Source organism: Serinus canaria, assembly GCF_022539315.1.
Source record: "Serinus canaria isolate serCan28SL12 chromosome 7 unlocalized genomic scaffold, serCan2020 HiC_scaffold_29, whole genome shotgun sequence".
Classification (NCBI taxonomy): domain Eukaryota; kingdom Metazoa; phylum Chordata; class Aves; order Passeriformes; family Fringillidae; genus Serinus; species Serinus canaria.
The window spans coordinates 702478-724708 of record NW_026108147.1 but is presented as its reverse complement, the minus strand read 5'-3'; the positions used below and the strand labels follow the sequence as shown (position 1 = coordinate 724708).

The 22231-nt window shown below is 41.7% G+C and overlaps 1 protein-coding gene across 1 annotated transcript in view; it reads right to left on the bottom strand.

Annotated features, from left to right (window-relative positions):
- DIP2A (disco interacting protein 2 homolog A) overlaps positions 1-22231 on the bottom strand; it is a 56685-nt gene that overhangs the window by 26666 nt on the left and 7788 nt on the right. The window contains 9 exon segments of the mRNA XM_030231195.2: positions 321-431; positions 709-800; positions 1645-1842; positions 2715-2834; positions 3396-3524; positions 6884-7129; positions 10374-10493; positions 14597-14716; positions 20147-20218. Of these exon segments, the coding sequence (XP_030087055.1) occupies positions 321-431; positions 709-800; positions 1645-1842; positions 2715-2834; positions 3396-3524; positions 6884-7129; positions 10374-10493; positions 14597-14716; positions 20147-20218 (1208 nt within the window).

Here is a 22231-nt window from a genome sequence, read left to right as displayed (position 1 = left end):
GAGCTGAAAAAACAACCCTTCTCTGATATACTCAGTGAAATACTTCCACACATATTTTTGAAAATACTGAATTAAAATCATTTCTACAATTACATACCCTAAAACACTTAAATTACTAGCTTAATATTGCTTCCCCCTTTCCTTAACTGAATACTGAATATAATCCCAAGCACAGAATGCACACTGAACAGTCCAGCTGGTGCTTTCCAAAGAGCAGGCTCAGAAGGGCCCCACGGAAGGACTGTAGGATTTGGACACACACACACACAGACATCCTCTTTGTTTATCAAACCATAAAAATGTTGCATGTATCTGCCTACCTTTCTTGTCAGTGGAACTTCTATTGGGACAGGAATAAGTTCTGCCAGGAGACATCCATAAAATGCCACCATAAACATAACGGGATCACTATTAGGAAATACAAGAGCTACCTACAAAAATACAGTAAAATAAGAACATTTTTTTAATTTCTCATTTGGCAGAGAGAGGGGCTGCTTTTTAATATGTGGAACAAAATTTTCACAACAATGTCCAGGTTCACAGAGAACCAGGCAGAGAAATACTAAGTACTGAGACAGTGTATTATCATAAGTCATAGTAATGATTAATTCACAAGATATTATTACAATATTTTATTACAAGGCTTTCTTCAGCTCAAGCTGTTCCTCACTATTCCATCCACAGGGACCACTTCCAAGAGCAGCCTACCCGGTCTCCAGGCTTCAGCAGGGGCTCATTCTTAGTGGTTAGCTTGTTTAGCAGGGTATAGGCTAACTTCAAGCTTCGACTCCACAGCTTGCCTAAAGAATAAAGGAAGAAATTAAGAAGCAGAAACTAAAATTGTAACACTTTATTGGCAGATCTCAGTCCCTCACACATGCAGTAAGCATGATGGTATCAGAACAGTTGGCTGAGCCCAAGTGCAATTTAGAACTTGGCTTCTTTTTGGTTTACCTCTTTTTTTTTTTTTAATTTTAAATGTAAAACTAAACATGCTATTCTAAACAAACCTCAAAGCTCCACTGCAGAGTAATTAAATTACTGCAGCTGCTGAGCTATATTTCCTGCATCCTTCATCTGTGAGAATGCAAACAATAAAGTTCAACATTCTAACAGATTATACAAGGAAATGCTGCAGTGAGCTATCCTGAAGGACAGAGTTATTTTCCCCAAAAATACAATTTACTATAATACTTCTGGGTCATTAGTACAGGCAAGTTTCACTTCCCCCCATTAACATCCTGATTATGCTCCTGAGGCATGAGTCTTCTCTACAAGGCTGTGCCAGAGGATGTTAAAATGGATTGTCTCCTCTGGGAAACTGAAGAGTGCATTATTAGTCATCTGTTTCTACCTCCCAGTTTACACTGGGCTATTTTTAGTGCTCTTTTATGAAAAAACCCCACACAATTCTAAGAGATTTACAAACAGCCTCTAGGAAAGAACCAATATGTTTTGCAATAACCATTTTCTCTTCCTTAACTTCTTTAAAAACGTTTTTCATACACAATGAGTTTCCAATTGACATTCCTCCAGCAATCTCCAGCCACGTGCTACAAGCACAGGCAGTCTCTCTGAAGCAGGGCAAGCTGTTGTTTGATGGTGAACACCTAACTCCTCCTTGGGGCTGGCTGCACCACCTACCATAGGTCAGGGTATAAATGGCTTTCCCCGTGGTATCCAGCGCTGTCAGACAGGGGGCTTTGGACTGGGTGGTTCCCCAGTGCTGCAGGGCAGCCAGCAGGGAGGGGGGCCAGCTGGTCACAACCCCCAGGGGCTCCCCTTTCAGCACATTCACTTGGTTTCCTTCAGGCTTTGGCTGATTTGGGTCAGGCTGTTGCACTGAAACCAGAGCACAGTACAAGGGAAATGTCAATCTGTACAAAATGTGTGAGTTCCATTTCACAGACTCTTCCATGACCCATTCACCTCTTCCTCACAGCCATCACTACTTCCCCTCTGCTTTGTGATGGTGCTAATCATCTGTTGGCTCCCAAAAAACAGTGACCATCCCTTCAGAGCTGTGATTCCACATTATCAAAAGAGCAGAATTTCAATCTCTAGCCCACTTCTCTCTACTCTGGAAAGGTGCTGTTTTCTGCTGCTTGTTCTCCACATGTATTTCAATGAAAGCCTCTGCCAAGTCAAGAAGAGTTATCAAAGACAATGGCTTCAGGGACATCTGAACACTGATTTTTGCTGCACTAAATTCTCAGCAGGTGATGAAAAATGACACTGTGCCTGGCTAACAATTATTTTTAAGGAAAGGACTTCTGTTAAAATCCTGCTCCAAGCTGCTCCAGAAAGTGAAGCATCTTTTAGTTAGCAAAGTCCAGGCTGAAGTTAACAATGCTCAATGCAGACAACCAGCAAAATTCATGGTTCCAAGGGATGCTTTCCACAATTACACACACCTCAATGGAAATTCATCTGAGAAACTTCAGCAAAAGACCAGAATCACAAAGCATTGGATCTTACAAGTATCAAACCAATATTAGGGGAACTCTAGTGGCAGCTGCTCAGCAATGTCCCACTGAGTAAGGTTGAGTTTAAGATTATCTTCCACTTGTGATAACATAATGACCCCCCTTGCTCCACAGTCCTAATTTTACCATGTCTAGTTTTCTACTGAGAAGAGAAACCAACACTTGCTAAGTATCCTGTCATGAACCACTCATACAAGGAGTAAAAAACGTATCTGAAAGAAAATTAACCTTCAAGCAGTTCTTCAAAATCATCCACAAAAAACTCCTTCAGAGGTGGGCGCTTCGGTCTTTTCAAAGTGTTTAGCAGCTGCTGGATTTTAGAGGACACTCTGCTGTTCACTGGGACACCTGCCAAATGGAAAAGATTTCTTATTTATCATATATTAACAAAAATACACTAAAACATACAACTTTCAGGTGCAACAGTCATTCAGGATGAGTACCTTGTTTGGAAGAAAACAGCTTTAACTAGTAAGAACTAGTAAAGTAACTTTCAAACCATGGATTTATTTGTTTTCCAACAATGCTGTTACCTGGCTGACACAGACACTTTCTCCCACTTAATTTTAACTATTCAAACCACTGACCCCTTCGTGAGATTTCAACTGAAACACGAACAATGCTCTTTTCTCCAGCAATCTAGGTATTTACTACACTTTAACATTCATTTCTGAAAGCATCAGAATGCTTGGAAAAAATGAGTGAAATCTTTCAATACATTACAGGGCTTGTAAAAACAATCACAACACAAAACATGTTAAATGCCGACTTTCATTGGCAGATGTTAAATTAAATGCAAATATATGTTTTTATATTCATCAAAATGTAACTATAAAATGAAGATGCCTATGAAGGTATATATACACAAGGGGACAGGGATGACAGGCAGGAGGTCTGTAGTGCAATCACCATCTGCAGTTTCCAGAATGCTGCTGCTGTAGCCTCGGGGCACTCCTCGCACGGAGGCGACCTGCGGGCGCTCGGGGTGCAGGTACTCCACCAGGCCAGTGGTCACGTCAGGGGGGGCACAGTGGTTCTCTGCAGAAAGGCAAGACACACACAGGAGCTCATCAGGCACCTTAAGAATCAACATAAAACTGCTTCTTACATGAGGGTATCTCCCACGTCCTCACAGGGGCTTGAGAACCTCCTCACACCCTGGAGATGAGAGCCTGCTTTGCTTGGAGCTGTGCCCCATTTCCTGGCTGGGGAGCAATGCTCAGGGAATGTCACAGGATGGCTCAGGTTGGAAGGGACCTCAAAGCTCATCTTGTTACACTCCCTGCCACTAGAGCAGGTTGCTCCAAGCCTCATCCAAACAGGCCTGGAGCACTTCCAGGGATGGGGCAGCCACAGCTTCTCTGGGCACCCTGTGCCAGCCAGGGCCTTGCTACTCTCACAGGGAAGAATTTCTTCCTAAGCTGAGTCTCTCTTCTAATTTAAAACCATTCCCCCTCGTCCTATCACTAATTGGCACTGTAAGAAGTTGCTATCATCATTCCAAAAATGTAACCATGGTTATAGAATGGTTTTGAATGGAATGGTTTAGGAAATGGCAGCATTTCTGAGAAGCGTTTAAACAACAGACAACAAGAACAGGGAGACTGAAATATTCAGAATCCTGATGAGTAAAAATAGGAATGCAGCAGGGAAGAGCTGGAGAAAACACTGCTGCTCAGGGTTGAAGCTGCCAACAGCCCTTGAAGGACCTCAGCATGTCACAAATCCTGCCAGAAAAACTGCAGGCAGAGGGAGATCTGGGCAGTGCTGTGAAATACACACATAATCCCCCACCATGAGGCACTGATCAGCCCCAGGACAGCAAGTGCTCCTTGCACTGCTCCCACAATTCCAGAGCTGATACACAAGCCACAAGTCCAGCTCTGAGTGGTTTTAGAGGAGAAAAATTCAAATTTAAATCCATTCCCATCCTTTCCAATGGAACTGACTGCAATGCCAGTGTTTGCATTGCAGAGACTCACCTCCTTTCACATGGGTGAGGTACGTGAAGGAGGAAGGGTTACTTCATCCGTCACAAAAATGTTCTGGGTTCAGTAACCACAGCTGTGCCAAGCTGACCTGTGTAACCAGGACAGGACCCACAGAGAGCCCATGCATCCACCTGCTCCATGCACATGCTCTCACTCTGTTCTATTTTTAAAGTTGCCTTTTGGCTGTTTTTTCTTTTTCTCTTGTTCCCCAAAGTACCAAACCAGAGGCTTCCTGCAGCACACAACCTGGCCACAGAGACAAGGGTGGCTGGTTCCCTTTCCCACCTGACAAACCCTCCAGGACCAGCAATGTCTCACTGTGTATGGAGAAAGAAAGGGTTCCATTTTCAGGATTTATGCTCAGATAAAAAACGCATTAGCTTAATTAATAATTGAGAATTTTATTAATCAATGCCCGAGAGACCCCGTGCTATTAGTTTGTATCATCCAGAAATGCCCTGGCACAGCAGGGTAAGAGAAGTGGTGAGGAGTTAAAGAAGAAAGTGTGAGCAGATTTGTGACTTCAGGAAGAGAGGTTAATTGGATTCAGACTGAAGGACCTTTCCATTAGTGATGACAAGACAGAGATAAATGCAAGAGAGCAGTGTCCAGAGGAAGAACAAATGGGATATGACAGAGAATTAAAAGCCATGATGATCTGTACTTCCAGCTGCTCTAAGAGCTAAGGGGGGACAGTTGATACAGTGACCTTGAAAAAAAACCAGAACATACCACCAGCCTTATTCATTAAAAAAAATTATTACACAAAAGAAAAAAAATCCCCCTGCATGAAGGGTTTTCCTTGCTGTTATTAAGTGAAAGGCAAACATCTTAAAATGATGCACATTTCTGTCTGACTCCACTAAATCCTGTCACCTTGCACTTCCAGCAGAGTTTACTGCCTGGGAACTTAGCTTGAGCTGACCAGTAAAAATGCAGGCTGGACAAGATGAGCTGTAAGGGAACAAGCTGCTAAATTTAAATTCTCCAACATCTCAAAACTGTGAATAGCTATTCAGTACATACCCAAAACACAGAATATTTCAGTAGGGCATGGCAATTAAGATATGTAAGATGCCTTTCAGATTGCTGACATCAGCACACTATCTGAAAAATAAATAAACTCATCTCCTATGCTCTAGGACAAATCAAAGCCCCTTTTAGAAAGTATGTGAGTATTTATCAAGAGTCATAAAAGTTTGCAGTGTAAGAACTGAGTCAGTTTTCATATTCTTGTGAGCTAGGAAAATACATGCAGACAGGAAAAATGTCCCAACTGAACTGATATTGGCCATGCATGAATGTTATCAAGGTAGGAATGAGAACTGATAGAACATGCCAAGCATTGCAGAAATGAGCAAGACCATTCTTATGTGAAAATGCATCTAATTGTTTTTTTTTTTTGTCAAAGGCACTGGAAATTTTATCTTTATAAATATTTTTAACAGATCAGCTCTTAAAGATCCCTGAGCTTCCTTCCTTCTAGATACTACAATTATTTCCCATTAATGAAATTTTAAACCTGCATACAGCCCAACATTCAGCTGCTGAAATGCTGGACTCTGATCTCTTCAGTAAGGCATTGATTCTCATACAAGGTATTGATTTTGTATGCTGTTGATTAAACAGTCCTGACAGACAGATCTATCTGGCCTGGGGCAGGAGACACAACAAGATGCTCTGCTACATTTTGGGTATCTTGTAAGTTTTTACAGCTATATTAAGAATTTCATCGATCCCAGTTAAGCTTAAAAGGTTAGCCATAATTGACTTTGTAATTTAAAGGAGTTAAACATAACTGCTATTAATCCATAATATGAAATCTAGAATGGCTTAGTGGTGACAGATTACCTCTTTCTTATATCAGGACATAAAAAATTGCAAATTTCTCATTATTAATAAGCTTGGAAATGGAAATATGAAAAATTAGGTTTCTTTAAAGGTTTTGTAGAAACAGTAAAAAATTTCCCTAATGATTAGGACCTCTGATTTTGTAACCTTCCCAAAGATTCTGTGTGTTGTTCTGTCTTTTGGATGCTTACCAACTGAATCATATCTGAAATACACAATCTGACACTGTTTAGGGTAAATACATGCAGATTGGAAAGCATGCACCAAAACCAGGATTCCTTTGAAATTCTGCTTTGGAATCCACTAAAACTGAACCTTAGTTTCTTGGTAAAGCAAGCATTTTACCAAGAAGAATGCACGTTCAGATCTCATGAGCAACTGGCTAGGGTTCAATACACAGACATCATACCTACCTGGTCTGTGAACTGCACATTTTAAGGCTATTCAGGGATCTCCTGGTTCACCAGGTATCTCCTGGTGCAGACCTTTGTGTTTAGCCCTGCTTTGGGATTTGTGATCTGATTTCATTCCAACCACACCGGCAGGTTTACTGACCTATCTGCGTGTGTGCCATGAGATCTGCAAGCACAGTGGCAGCAGTGGTGGCAGGAGCTGTATTGGAAGCAGCAGCAGGTTTCCCTCCAGGATGAGATGAGGTGGAGGATGCAGAGGATGAGGTGGAGGAGCCCTGAATGACCCGGTTAAGCCAGGGCTCTACGTTGGAGTGGCTCTGGAAGGGAGTGGAGCTGATCCGCCCTTGCCGCCGCAACGAGCCCTCATCTTCTGATGCTGACGATGTGTCTGTGGTCAAAATAACGGTGACAGGGCTGTCATGGGGGGATGGGGATGAGCCAGCACCGGGAGCAGGCGCCGGGCCGGGCTCCGCGCGCTCCGCGCCCGCACGCCAGGAATGGACACAAACACACACAGACCAAACCCCTCTGGCTGCCCTGCGCTGGCACAGGGGAACAGCTTCTGCACACTGGGGCCAGGGCACACCTGGAGACAAGCTTCAGTCACCTCCAGCATTTGGAATGACACTGTTAAAGAAGGCTTCGACCTACAGCACATCAGTGAGCATCTCATCCCGTCCCTCTTCCACTGAAAAAATACTTCTGTTCTGAACAGGGAAATTTTATCTCATCACACCTGAAATAAGCCCTTTTTTGTTGTTGTTTATTTCCTTTTTTACTCTTTTTGAGGGGCAGGGAATTCTTCACTTTCCAATTGTTTTGAGAACTAATTCCTAAAAACACCCATGGTGCCCTGAAGTTCAATGAAGGAGTTATTACAAAGCATGTATTTTAACCACATACACTGGTATGAAGGAGTACTACACAGAAATGCTTAGTACAGCATCTTTTCATTCTAGATGTATATTTGTTGTCTTTAGAAGTCTGACAAAGGGCTGCTAATTTAATTACCATCTAGTTACTTACAACTTTCCAGATGTTCCCCCTTGGAATCCTTCCTTATTTATTCTCCATCCAAGAAAAAAAAAAAAGGTAATTCGAAATATCAAGAAAAGACATCCCTTGTGATTTTGAGTGAAAACCAGAAAGTCTTATTACAGAAAAAAATCTTGCCCTCATAAAGAAGTTGCTGAATTTTAATGACTTGATCTGTTACATGCTTTATATAAGGTAGGGTGCCTCATAGTCTAAGAGTCCCAGACATGGAAATCTGGGGTTGGTTACACCAGGAGTTCTGCAACCTTAATTTTGGTTCTCTTAACCCTCTGGACACATAACTGTTCATCTAGATACAGTTGTTCAGCTAGATACAATTCCATATCCATTTCTTGAAGCAACATAAAAAAGCCCTCATCTTGGGCAATGCATTTCAGTTACCAGCTCTTTAATTTTCTGATCTTCAAGAATATGTGCACTTCCAATAACTTCAGAGTAATTTCTCTTAGGAGTCTAAAATCATAAAAACCAAAAAACCATTTCATAAGAATCCCATTATCTTGATGGCATTTTCAAAGTCCAAACTGCAGATATCTCATTATTTGACCTCCCTCATCAAACATGACAATTTTGAATGAAAATACCCAAACAATAGACAATAGATCTCTAAGAAGATTCAGCTGTGGTGCATCCCCATTCCTGGGTCCATGTGATAATTCCAGCCTGCTGCCACATTTGGAGTTTTTGGCAGCTGACTCCATTTGCTCCTGGAGAGAAGCCAAACCTGTCCCATATTGCTTACAACTTTCCCTTTCTTTTAGGCAGAAAGCAAAAATAAATAATCCCATGAATAAGGAACAAAATGGAATTATGAACAGCCAGGAATTCATAAAAAAACAAAACCAACCAAACCAAGCCACCAAGTCTGCCATTTCTTCAGAGGAAGAAACAGGACCACAGAAAAAGCAGGTTTCTCACAGAATACACACTGATAATATCTCCTTACCCTGATTCAAGACAAATGAAGTCTGTACAAAAATGGAGGACCCATGGTAAAAGCATTCTAACATCAAAACATAAATCCACCATGAAGTAGCAAGGTCACCCCAAGCAGGAGCTCTGAGGCAGTGGCAGGGGTTAATCCGTGGGTCCTGGTGTGTGGTGACAGAACACTGACAGAATTCTGTGTGCTTGGCTTCCAGCTCTTCCTGGCTGGGAGCTGGCCCAAGGCAGCCACAGAAACCACCCCTCTTTGAGCCAGATTTGCATGAAGGCTCAGCTCCAGCTCTGATCACAGGAAATTTGTGTGGGAAGGATCAGAGACTCAACAGGACAAAACCAGAAGTATGTTAAAACTTTTGGAAGGATAACTGATAAAGGTGGTTCCTTTCTGCCAGCCAGGAGCTAGCTGGATTTCAGTTTAACACTGGGCTGAGAACCATGGACTCAAGGAATGGCTGGAGTGGGAATACCCTGACTTGGAAGGGACTCATGAGGAATACTGAGTCCAACTCCAGGCCCTGCACAGGAGCACCCCAACAATCCCACCACGTGCCTAGGAGGTGTCCAAACAGCTCCTGAACCCCAGCAGGCTTGTGGCCATGGCCACCAGCTTTCAGCTCCTGTTACTGAAGGTGCTTCTGCACCCTGCTCAATCCCAGTGTGAGCACACTTGGCCTCCTTGCTGAGGCATGTTCCAAGATGCCACTCCAGCAGCACAAACACATGGAACACATGCAGATCCCAGGGCCTCACCTGGCTCTGCACACACCTGTACAGCAGGGAGGGCAGGCTCAGGGGCATGGCCAGGCACGTGGTCCATGCCTGAACCCTTCTTTTAGAGAAGAGGGTTAAGAACTGCAAATGACTGAGAAGGGCAGTAGAAGTCAGTGTGCTTCTGCTCCTGGGCCACATTACAAAAGACACGTGCACACTCCCAAAATAAAACATCTCAGGAAATCCCTCTTCTTTGTATACAAGACACTGGCCTCAAACCACTTGGCTTGCTAGCATGACATGTTCTATGATTTTCTTAACCTCCAGAAAATTCACTGTGAGACAACAGGAGATTACCTTTTCCCCTGAAATTAAAGAAGGCATTCTGCCATAACCAATCTGAACAATGATAATGCATGACTTTCTGACTGCTTCAATCTGCTCACCACTGAATAGCTGAAACCATCTGATGAGTGCTCTGCAATTAATGCAGCAACTTAATGCTCTGGTATTTTCTTCAGCTTTTAAAAGAAGAATCTTCTGCAGTGTGAAATGAGGTATTTTCAGCTCTGACATGCTCGCCTGGATTATCTCCTCTGAGTGAGACAGGATGTAAGAGAACATAATGCATAAAGGGCAGCTGCTTGACTGCTTTCATGGGGACTTTCAGCAGCCATGCTATCTCTAGATGAGACTCTAAAAACCATGAGGAAAACCAGCACAGCATAAACCCAACCAAGACCTGATTACAGAGAAACAACTGTGACCCAGAACTTTAGTGCCCTAACAGCTTAGGGCAGGGACACCTTCAGCTACCCCAGGCTGCCCTGTCCAACCTGGCTTTGGACATCTGCTGGGAAGGGATGGCCACAGCTGGCCTGGGCAGCTCTGTTACCTCTCTGTGCTCACCCAGCACACACCTGGAGGGGTGTAGGTCTCTACTGAAGAGTGCACCAGGACAGAGCGTCTCTTGGAGGGCATGGGCATCTTCCTCTCTTTATATTTTGCAAGTGCTGCTTGTACTGCTTCAGTGTGGACATCTAGATAGAAAACAAACAAACAAACAAACAAAGAGGTTAGAATTTCAGTCAGGAGCAATGAATCAGCACCACTGCCTCCAGCTCCAGCCCAGTGCAGAAACAATGGTTTCCAAAGCTAAGGGAGAATATAAGCAGGGGCAAGTTGATGTGTTTTCCTCATAAAATCAGCCTGAAAAATGCTCTGTGAGTAGCATTTTGAAAACCCCCCTGAAATATAGAGTACCCAGTGTATTAGTTTTGAACTATCAGTTATTTTCATTTGGGGGGGAAAGTTCAATGCAGATTCTGTAAATTTGCAACAACATTTGACTCTTCATCCTCAAAATCAGGAAGGGAAAAGAAGTGCAAGTACATGCACAGCTGAAGTTCTCACAAAACACTGCAAGTAATAAAAAACAGAAACAAGAGACTAATGGACTTAATGATATTAGACATACTTTCCAACTAACAAAATTCTATGATTCTATATGAAGAATTAGGGAAAAGACACACAGAGCTTCCACTTTCCTGAAAGCAAAAATTACCCTAAGGGGCTCAAGGGTTATACTTTATCTTTTCTAATTTTTAAGCCAAAACTGAGATTAAAGAGGAATTCAGTGTTCAATTAAGACCTTGCTGCAGATAAAATTTAATGTATTCCAGTGATTTTTCAGCAGCTTTTTCTCTCTGACATCTACATTCCAATGGTGTCAAAAGCTAAAACTTATGCAGGAAGAAAATTCATGAGAAGTGAACAGATGTTGAGGAGGAATGAGGCAGACCAAAAATATCCTCTGAGTTACCACTTGAGACTCAAAAGAAAAGCACAATATATCATGCACACACTTAAACACAGTTACAATGGGCTGGCTGAGGTTTAGGAATGGCATTCTCCAGTCCAGTATTCCCTCTAAAAACACTTCAAGACAGGCACTGCTCACTCCCTTCCCCCTTCCCTCCTCCCTGTGGCAGGATGGAGAGGAGCATTACCTGGAGGCACAAAAGGCAGAACAACTGACTGAAAAGAGGTATGAAAATGAACAGTAACAGCAAGACCAATGACAGAGGGTAGAAGGAAAGAATTCTATTGCTGAGTGTGGCAACCCCTGTCAATAGACAGAACCCAAAGCAGGACAGAGCCCAGGAGTGAGTACGTGGCTCTGCACTGGGCTGGCCACATTTCTTCTACATGGAAACATCAGAATTTAACTATTCCATTTGAAAGAAAACACAAATTCTTTCAGTAAATATCCATCCATTCCTTTGCTAAGATTTAAATATGTAACAGGTAGACAAATTTGAAGGCATGAAGCAATTTGTAGGTATGTGTGTATGACAGACATGTACTTAACACAACTTACATGGAATATACAACATAATTGTACATGCAATTTTGTACCTATAATATCCAATGTAACTCTCTCCCTTTATCTTACTGATGACTACAGTATCAGTATTTTACAGTATCTTCTTTTTTTTTAATTTAAAAAGTACCATTTCTGTGCTAGCCCCAAACCCTCTTTGGTCATGGCCAGCCCAAGGCCATTCCCAAGGAACATGCTCTTCAGTCTGGCCAAATGGATTCTACAGAATCACAAGAAACCCTGAGGAGATGGTCCCAGACACCAACCAGTTCCTCACAGCAATAAGGTCACTGCAGTCTGCAGCTCCCTGCAGAAAATCTGTTCAGAGCAGTAAATAAAATATGTATACATGCAAATATACTATCCCACAGGTGTTCCTACAAGACTCAGGAATGTACTAAGTAGATGCTTATCTCAAAGAAGAACTTTTTGTGCAACAAATATGGGAGGTTCAAAGATGATGTTGTTATGAGAGAAAAATATTAAGAAGGAAAAAGAAAAAAAAAACCTCAGTAAAACCTCTACTCTTTAATACAGTAATTTTTTTTGTCCTGGTCCTCCTGTCAGATTTTTGCTCCTGTCCTTCACACCAAAGACTTAATAATAGATGTTTTATAAATTAAAAATTCCCCTTTGCTTATGTCTCCTTCTCCATTTCCACATCTAGGCTTTTTGTCAAGTCTTGGTTTCTCCTGATCCTTAGTTTTAGCTATTATTGTTCACTAATGAAGATTATTCCCATAGAAATCCAGAAGCAAACCTTGTCCCTAAACTGCAGAAAGTTTAAGCAGCATTCAAGATCAAGGTTGTTTTTGGAGCCTTGAAAGTAGGAAAAAATGTCCATTCTGCAGGACACATTTCCTTGGCAGAACTTGCAGCCAAAACCAAGCTGGAATGTCTCTAGAAAGAGGCAGTAACTGTGAGATGCAGCCACCTCCACCATGCCTACATCTACATACAATTTAAAAGACATTTTTGTTACATTAACATCGCATAGGAACATAAATTTTTCTCCAGAAAAGGTCTCCAAAGAGCAAAATAACACAATATTTGTAGTCTGCATATAAATATATGAAGCCACTAAATAATGTGGCAGATTAAAAATGAAAGCATTCTTAGAGAGCTGTGCATTTTGGGAAGGGAAAGGCCTAGTTGGAGGCAAGGGTGTGCTGGGGCTTTTTAACAAAGCAGAGCAGGGCAGGGCAGGTCATAACATCACCCAGATTTGTGGGAGCAAGCATGGGAACTACTTCTTATTCCATTTCCAGAGGGCAAAATCACTAGCACCTCATCCTCTAGTCCTGACTCCCACCCCAGAACCTGGAACAGACCAGATTATCTGATCAAAATGCAACCAGGAGACACTCAGGATGAATTCTTATTCTGTTCCATGTTTTATTTTTACAGCGCCAATTTAACTCATCATTCCCTCTATACTCATTAAAATCTATTCCTGGCTTGAAATCTTTCCCATAATATCTTGTCCTTGGACATCAGCTGAGTAGGAACATCCTCTCTCATCCAAATCAATGTAGTAATTGCTTTCACTTCCCTGGAACACTTTGTTCCTACTCCACTTTTGCTTTAAGAGCTTTTCTACATGATGAAACACATTTCAATAAAACAAGTAAAAGGAATGAAATTATTTTAAAGAAGGAAAACACTTAGGGTACAAAAATTCATTAATTAGTATAAATCAAATTTTAGCTGGATATTGGAATTGCAAAAAGAAGCTCTCTACCACTGTCTGTTACTTAAATTCCTCAAAATTTACTGTGGAAGTGATTCACCATGTAAGAACTGTGGAGTTCAGTTTTCTTCAGGGAATTAATCACTCAGAATCAGACCAAATGTGCCACATTTTTGAGAACAAGGATCACAAACGCTCAACAGTGATGACTGGAAGTGATGAACAGCAAGCCCAGCATTTCACTAACACAAAGAATGCATGTACCAAAGTGAGGGAAAAAACCCAAACGCTGCCATCCAAATAGCAGAAGAAAAAGTCTTCCTCTCAAACCAGTACACATCCCCAAACCCAGGAGCTGGAATTACCCTGCACAACAAACAGAAAAATACCCAGCTAGAAGCCCAAAAGTATTGAGGAGAGAAAAGCTTTCAAACACCTGTTTTTCCTCACTATTGTGACAAGGAATTTCACAGGGAAATGCTGCACTCCAACCACCTGAAAAGTAACAATGGGAACAGGATGCAATGAGGATATCAGGATTTTCACACGATTTTCCAAAACAGGTTTGTCACTGTGGTGTCCATTTAAAATGAAGTAGAATATCCATTGTGATATTTCCCTTTTTTGTGCACTTGCTTTAAACCAGGAAATATCGGAAAGAAAGCTACAACAAATATATAACCGTGCTTTAACAAAAAACCCAAAAAAGCAGAAAGAAAATCCTCCAAATTCACACTCTCTAGTCCTCAAAATGTTTAAGTAACTGTTATACAGACTGGAAACCCAATATTGTTTTCTCAGCAAATATGAAAAACCTGTTGAGCATGGTAAAATTGACAACAAGGAACACATCAGAAGACAGGTCTGCAGCCTCTTTCCCTCCTTGCATTTCCTCCAGGCCCAATTCAAACAAAACCACTCTTGTAACCAAACAAAAAGACACTTGAAAACCACTCCTTATCTGTGTCCTCCTTCCCAAGCAGTACCCATTTCTGGGGGGTGCAGGTAGCACGTTCCAGGCATCCTTTCCTCTCAGGACACAGATTCTCAGCTGTTTGTGGGTCCCTTACCGGATCGGAAGCGCTCGTCCCTCGAGTTGGTGGATCGGGATTTCTGCTGTTTGGATACCCCAGCAGAGGCTTGGGAGGAGCCTGGGACTCTGTTCTCTGCTTGCAGGGATGGATCCACACCTGAAACACAGCTTTATTTTAGTACAAACTCAGCTTTGCAAATATAGTATCTGCTCCCCACCTCGACTTTGTTTCACTGCTCTCAACACACAAGTTCACCTGGGGCAAGGCAGTACCTTTAGAAAGGGCTCACCTTCTACCTGCATTTTAATCCAATTTAATCTAGACCCATTTAACAGATCAGTACTCAGAAGATTCACATTTTACAAAAATGCTGCAATTCCCTAGTAAGACCTTTGCGGGTATTAATGCAGAAGTACTGTCAGCTTCAGCTGGGTCAAAGCTCCTGCTGTAATCCAGGTATTCTGGGTGCTCCATGTTGAGGGAGGCTCCCAGCCCTGCTGCCTGCTCTCTTCTGTACCATCACAGTTATCCCTTTGCCTTGGCTCAGGCTTAAGGAGATGACTTGCCTCAATCTTCCTAACAAAATCTGAAGTTGCCGTTTATTGTTTCCAGATCAACAAATCCCCCTGGACTGCTGACCTGTGGTTGTGGAAAACTTGTGTCCAAGTGAAATGTGGAATAGAATTCTGCAGTGTTTTCACCACTTCTCAGATCTGTTGAATCAATTCAGTTGGCAGATTGCATTTGTTTTTCTGTTACAATCAGAATTCTGCTGAAGTGTTTCAAGGAGTGTTAGGTCTGTATGTTGGTAAATGCACATTCTGTTCTGCTCCACTGAGGACACTTTGGTTTCTTTGCTGGGCTGTCCCCATGTGTCCCACTGGGGAATGCAGTTATGTTAGACTACTTAAGAAATTCTCAGACAATGTCATATCTGCATCACTTTTGTATAATTTTGTCAAAAGAGACCTTGGGCAAAAAAGACAGCAAAAGAAAGCCAGAACTTTTTCTTGGTATGCCATTTCTTTTCCTCCAGGAGGGCTGCACGTTGTAAGCAGAAAAAGAGACTCATGCTCCTCCCAATTCCTTACTCTTCCCATTTGCAGTCTTGTAGTAACTACAGAGCCCTGAAATCAGGAGTGGTAAGAGCCCCTTTTCCACTCTGTGATCCCCTGTGGGAGGAGAATAATCTGGAAAATGAGCTGACTAGTGGCACCCATCAGCAGATGAACACCTGCATGCAGGATGTCCTGAGTCACGTGCAAGCCAAGCTCTGCTGTTTGCCCACACCAATCCTGGGGCAGGAGTGGAAGAAGTGACCACACATAACAACAGGAGTCCATGACCAACCCCAACCCAGAACACTCTCCTCCTCTCAAGACCAAGAGCAGATTTTTGTGAATCAGAGTTATTGTGATGCAGGATGTACCAGTGAATCTCAGAATCTCCTCTTAAATTAGGATGAGGCATGAAATCCCTGGCACTCTTAGAAACTACAACTCCGTTTCTTTGGATTAAGTTTCCCTTCTTGCTTTCTCAAAGTACATTTTATATCACGGGGCAAAAATAGCAACAATTAATCTAAAATGTCACTTTTTGGTAAAATAGTAAGATAGTTTCATAGCCTAAGAGTCAGATGCACTATGTGCCAGTAAAATGCTGCTCCACAAGCCTGGTGAGCTTGCTCATTTATTCTCCTACTATGCAAATCACTACCTTAGCCTTCAGCAAAAGCAGATGGGTAATTAGGCGAAGTCTCCCCAATCACACCAACACCTTTACAGAAAAAACATACACCAAAGGCACTTGATTCACTGCATTTTCTCCATTTTTAACTTGCCCAAAGCTAGCAAGAATGAAGTCAACTTAAAGAGGCTGCTTGTTCCAACTAACTGAACAATTTGCTTCTACAAGATGAAATTAAAAATAATATTTGAATTATTCTTGTATGAAACTATAAACTGCTTTTTCAGCTAGCCCACGTGGACATAGTTCACTTTCACACACCTCATTTAAACCAAATACACCAAGATCCAACCAAATTAGCCAATTAAAATTTGGATATCCTTTGATCACAGCCATTACACCCATAGTGTAAAGTGGGAATTTTAACTCTAGCACCAAGAAAGGTGCTTTTATGTTTTTTCCTTAAATTATAAGGAATTATAAAGCTTTTGTAGACTCCAAGACACCAGAGAAAGGTGCACATTCCCTAAAAATGGAACTACAGGTAGGAAGTGCTATAGGGGTATGTCCAACTCCCACTCTGACTGAATGAGAGGCTGATTTGTGGGTACCTCTTACTGACAAAGATGCAAAACCAAAAATCACAGTTATACAGAATCACAGAGCAACCCAGGTTGGAGGGACCTTGAAGATCACCTGGTCCAGCCAGGAATAGAACACATATGTATTCCTGGGAGCAACAGAAACATTTTTCAGAGACATAAAACCATGAAAACATAAGAAAAATAAAAGTATGGGACATGCAAGCCTCATCCAAAATTAGAGGACGTTTCATCATCATTTTCCCTTAAGATGAAAATTTGAAAATGGTTAACATTGCAATTTTCCTGGAGCAGAAGTGCTAAGGAAGAAAAGAGAAGAAAATAATAAAAGAAAATAATTTTAGAGTGGAGTCACTCTGCCATCAGAGGAGAATTGAAATCACTCACCAAGGTGTTCTTCTAGCACTAACTAAATCCAGTGAAATGATTTCCAGGGACTGCTCTGTAAAGCAGCACCAGGACACTTAACTGCAATTGCAACCTCATTTATGCAGCCAAAGAGGCAAACTGAAAATACCCAGTTTGTAAAAACACCAGTAAGAAATCAGGATCATCAGGAAACAACCATCACAAGGCAGGAGTTTTACCTGAGGGGTTAGAAAGGAAGCTTAAGACCATCACCTGCCCACCAGGAGAGGATGCTCACTGTAAATGCTGCTTATTTATTATGTTATTTCTGACTCTTTTTACATCCCAGCTTTATCCACATTCCAAATCACCCTCTGCCATGTGTCTGATGTTATCCATCACTCAGAAGCTTCAGCATGCAGCATGCCAGATTGCCTACAGATATAATTAATTATTTCCTCAGAGTTTTATCTGTCATTTGCATGCAGAGGTTGACTGAGGAAGCCAATTACTGACTGTTAAATTTTACTTCATTAAAATAATTAATTACTGTTTAATGCTTGCTATTACTCAACACTTGTTTTTGATTTTGCACAGTGCACTTGGTTGGATCAGTGGAAAATAACTCATTCTAGTTATTATTTCCATATAATTACAGAGTTTTATGGTTCCTAAGCAAAATCTTTACATTTCCACTAACTCTTCATCCCTGCAGATTTAGAACTTCAGAACACAAAACAATCTACAGGAAAGAGAATCACAGGGTGTTGTGCTTCATTTTCCTGTTAATTGAAAATGTGCTTTGCAGCCACTTCTGCCTTGTTCTGATCACCAAGCCCTCTGTGGGATGTTTAACCTGTCTGGGTAAAGATTTGGCTCCCCAAAGACAGAGCAGAACACAGCCCAAACCATTCTGAAGGTGCTGAGAGCAGGAGTTTGCACATGATTACTTTGTAGGTAGCAGCTGATGAGGTGGAACAGGGAAAGTTAAACTTCCAGAACCCAAACCTATGATCATGCAAGTGCACTTTTAAGACATGATTTAGTGGTCCTGGGGACGTCAAATCATAGAGCAAGAACTCATCAAATGTGAAATGCTGACATTCATCAGCCTGCAAAGACTTGATGGATACTGAACCTTATGAATCCTATCAGGAATGCTTCAATTAAACTGTTAATGATAAAAAATTTCTGCAGGCTCAAAGCCTTTGGGACTCCCACACTCTATTCTGAGCCACGCTGAAGCTGTGTCAATTAAGGAAATTTCAAGCTAGAACTGGGTTAATGGAGCATATGTCAGGAAACTGAACCAGGCAGTCAGCTTAATGTTTGAAGTAAATTTCATCTTTTAGCCAGAGCATCATTCTTTGAGCTCAGAGGCAGACAGTCTATTCATTTTTTAGCATTTTAAAGCTAGATTCCTGTCAGCTTAATGCTAATCTAGGCAGAAGTGGTAAAAAAAAGATCAGGTAATCTGGTCCTTCTTAGAAAATGTGGTATCAAGCAAGCAGGACAAGCCACAGGATTTGCTGACTCATTAACTGCTGCTTAAGGCGATTAGGGAAATATAGCTGAGCAAGGAGAAAAACCTTTCAGCAGCTGAAAATCTAAACTGACTTCAAGGAGTAGGGCAGACAAAGTACTGGAGCTGTCTAAGCTATGCTTGAGAGCTCAGGACTTGAATATTTGTGCAAACAGCCTGTGAGAGCTGAGAAGGAAAAAATTTAAAGTAAAGCCCCCACTGTCAACAGAAAGGAGTGAGGGCAGAGTAAATCAAAGATGATGAGAGATTAAACAAGAGACAGAAATCCAAAGACAGGACTTTCTAGGAGACAAAATGCATTGAGAGAATATTTCTGGGAATTGTGAATCCTCAGTCAAAATCTATACCTCACCTGGTCTCAGGATCTTTAACCAAGCTGAGTTAGAGGACAGGGTATTTTGAACAGAAAACTGAGACAGCTCTTTCCAGAAAAATGGTACAAGGAGGAGAAGCTGTGGCAGCTGAGGCTAGAGCCTGCTGCTGACTGCCACTGTCAGCCTAAAAACCCAAACTGCTTCTTTGCAAGGAACAAGCCTTTTTAAAGAGATGAGTTTGGTTCTGCTTGGCCTGTAGAGATTCCAAATTTGCTCAGAGAAAACCTACATCTATTCTTAAATAAATCCCCAAATCCAAATAAAAACCAAAACCACAAAAAAGCAACATCTGCTAAGAGCCCCCATGATGAAACATTCTGACATTCTGACAGTTCAACACTCTCAGTTTACAGTGTCTCATCACTGCTTCCACTCACCTTCGTTTTCTTCTCATTTTCCCTTTAAATCTGTCAAGCTATGGAAAATTGGGGGACTACAGAATACCAAATCTCAGTGGCAGCATAACAGCCCTAAACCCTGAGTGATTTCAGTGTCCTAGCATAAAAAGAAATTTTATTAATCTGGGCACTTAGGTTTTGGCTGTGGGTGATGAAGTCTGATAATAACCAGCTCCAGAAGTAATAGTTTATATATAAAAAGTCAGTACTTTGAGGAAGCAGAGGGGCTGAGGGACTGGGTGGAAATGGGGTGAGGCACAGGGTGAATGCAAAACCCAGCACATTAAACCATGAGAGTGGGGACTACTGAGTATTTTCACCTCATGGAAGCAGCCACTTGGCTTTTAGCAGCAACTTTATTAATTTCTAAAGTTATCTTAAAGTCTCAGATCCCGTTGTCAAACTGATGTTTGCTGACAAAAATGTTACCATTTAACATTTCATAGAAAACTATAAAAAATATCTATTTCAGGCATTTTCCTTGCTCTGCACTTCTCTGTGACAGCCATTTCCCACTGCTGCTTAGATGCCATATCAAACACTATTATAATTCCTCCAGTCTATTTAGTGAGAACTTTTCATTTTATATTTTCACAGATTTGGCACAAAGGTGTAACTTCCATGCAGTTTCTCACCTTGAATTAGTGGTATGTACCGTGCCAACAGCTTTGCCCTCTTCTTTTCATATCCTTTCTGAGTGATGTCTCCTAAAGAAAAAAAGAAATAAATACATGTTGTTTGGAAATTCTACAATTAAGTCTTTGCATCAAGCACATTCTGTCAGCAACATATTGGTGAAAGTTTAACAAAGCAAACTATGCAGGGAAAAATACAGCAATAAAGGTATTAATTACATGTATATATGGATTCAGCCTACCTCTGGCCAAGCAGAACCCCTTCTACTCAGTCAGACTTTACACATAAGAGTTCTTACTCTGTATTTTAAAATGATTCTCAAGTACTTTCCTTAACTGTGTTTAATTTTTTGCTTAATATTCTTAATTTCGGCAAATCTCTGCCTCATCCCTATATCAGAGAACACAAACAGACACAAAGTCATTTCATGCTGCCATCCCCAGCCTCCATCCAAGTGAATATGCATCATTTCAAGCTATTGACACTCTCCCAAAACAAGCAACGGGAGTTCAAAGACATTGGTCAAAACAGGTAACAAAAACAAATCCACATCCTGGAGTGCTTCAATTCTTGCAGGTATTTCAAAATACAATCCACCAGTTTTTCCTCATAAACCCATGTCAATATTATACACAAAATTTGGGCACAACACAGAAATTACCATTTTTTCTTGAGCAGAAAAAAAAAAACTAGCAGAAAAAAACCACAGAAATATCATTTTTATGTATCTATAGTATTATTGTATCGAAATGAGAATTAGATCAAACTAAAACAAAGCACTACCAATGCCCAAGCAGATTTGTCTGCCTGGGAACATGTGGTCAAAATGACAAACTACACTTTTAATGAACAAAAAAGAAAAGAATATCAGAAGATATTTTCTTTCAGCAGAAGAGATGCATAATTATCAATTATGGATGAAGTAAAAACCCAATCCAATAGACAAGAAGCACCACTAAGAAGGGCAGTTTTTCTTAAACCAGAAGCAATTAGGAAGACTAAAGCTCAGCAAATTCTTTCAGGATCAGAAGTGTACCTTAGCCAAGTGTGCTGCACTGTAAGCTCAGTGCAGACTGCAGTTTGCACAGCTCCAGAAATCTCCACAGAATCCCCATCCCAAGGCTCTGTGCAGCTCAGCCTCTGCCAGGCACCACCCTGCACAGGTAAGCCATGACCAAAAGGCAGGGCTGAAGAGAGAGTCCCAGCCAGACCAGAGCAGGTCACACGCTGGCACCTTGCTGCACTTGGAATTCCTTGATTTTGCTGGAATGCTGACCTGCAGGACTTGCCTTGAAGGAGGTTCAGCAAAGGACAAAGTCAAAAGCATCTCTGTCCCTCTCTGCAGTGCTGGGGCAGGTTGAGCTGAGCTGCCCAGCCAAGCTGGGCTTTGTTCCTTCCTCCAAAGCCTGGGGGTGGGGCTGCTCCTAACAACTGCTCCCCCCTTGCCCCCAGAGCCTCAGGGGGATTCACCCATCATATGGGGTTTTTGTGATCCCTCCTTTCTTCCAAAAAGAGCCACTCTGCCACACTGGTACACCGGGGCCACAGCTGCTGTCATTTAGCCTCACTTTCTCCTGAGTTACTGGATTACACAAAAGCAATCTGAGGTTCCTTGGCCTCAGCAAGGCAGCTGGGAAGCCTGCATAGAGCCAGACACTGGGCTGAGCTGTGAGAGCTCTGCTTGGAAGAGATCTTCACTTGAAATATCTGCAGTGTTGTAAAGTATATATCATAAAATATGTCAGAGGTACCAAGAAAATTAATCTAGACAGAGATGAAAGTGGCAGCATTTCTTAACATGATCTATAAAAACATATTCTTCATTAGTGCACACAAGAATCTGTCATGTAGTTACCCTGATTGTGCCCAGGTGTGGTTCTATTCCACCACGTTAGCACTAGACCTAGGAGAATCTCAATGCCAAACTCACTCAATGGAACTGAGAATGGATCTGTGAGAGCCTGGCACTTGCTAAAGACAGGGAAATGGCTCCTGGTGCCCAGTTTGCAGAGGTCAAGAGCACAAACATTTCTAAATGAGCTGACTGTACCTGAAACGTGGATGAAGCTAATCACTGGATCAGC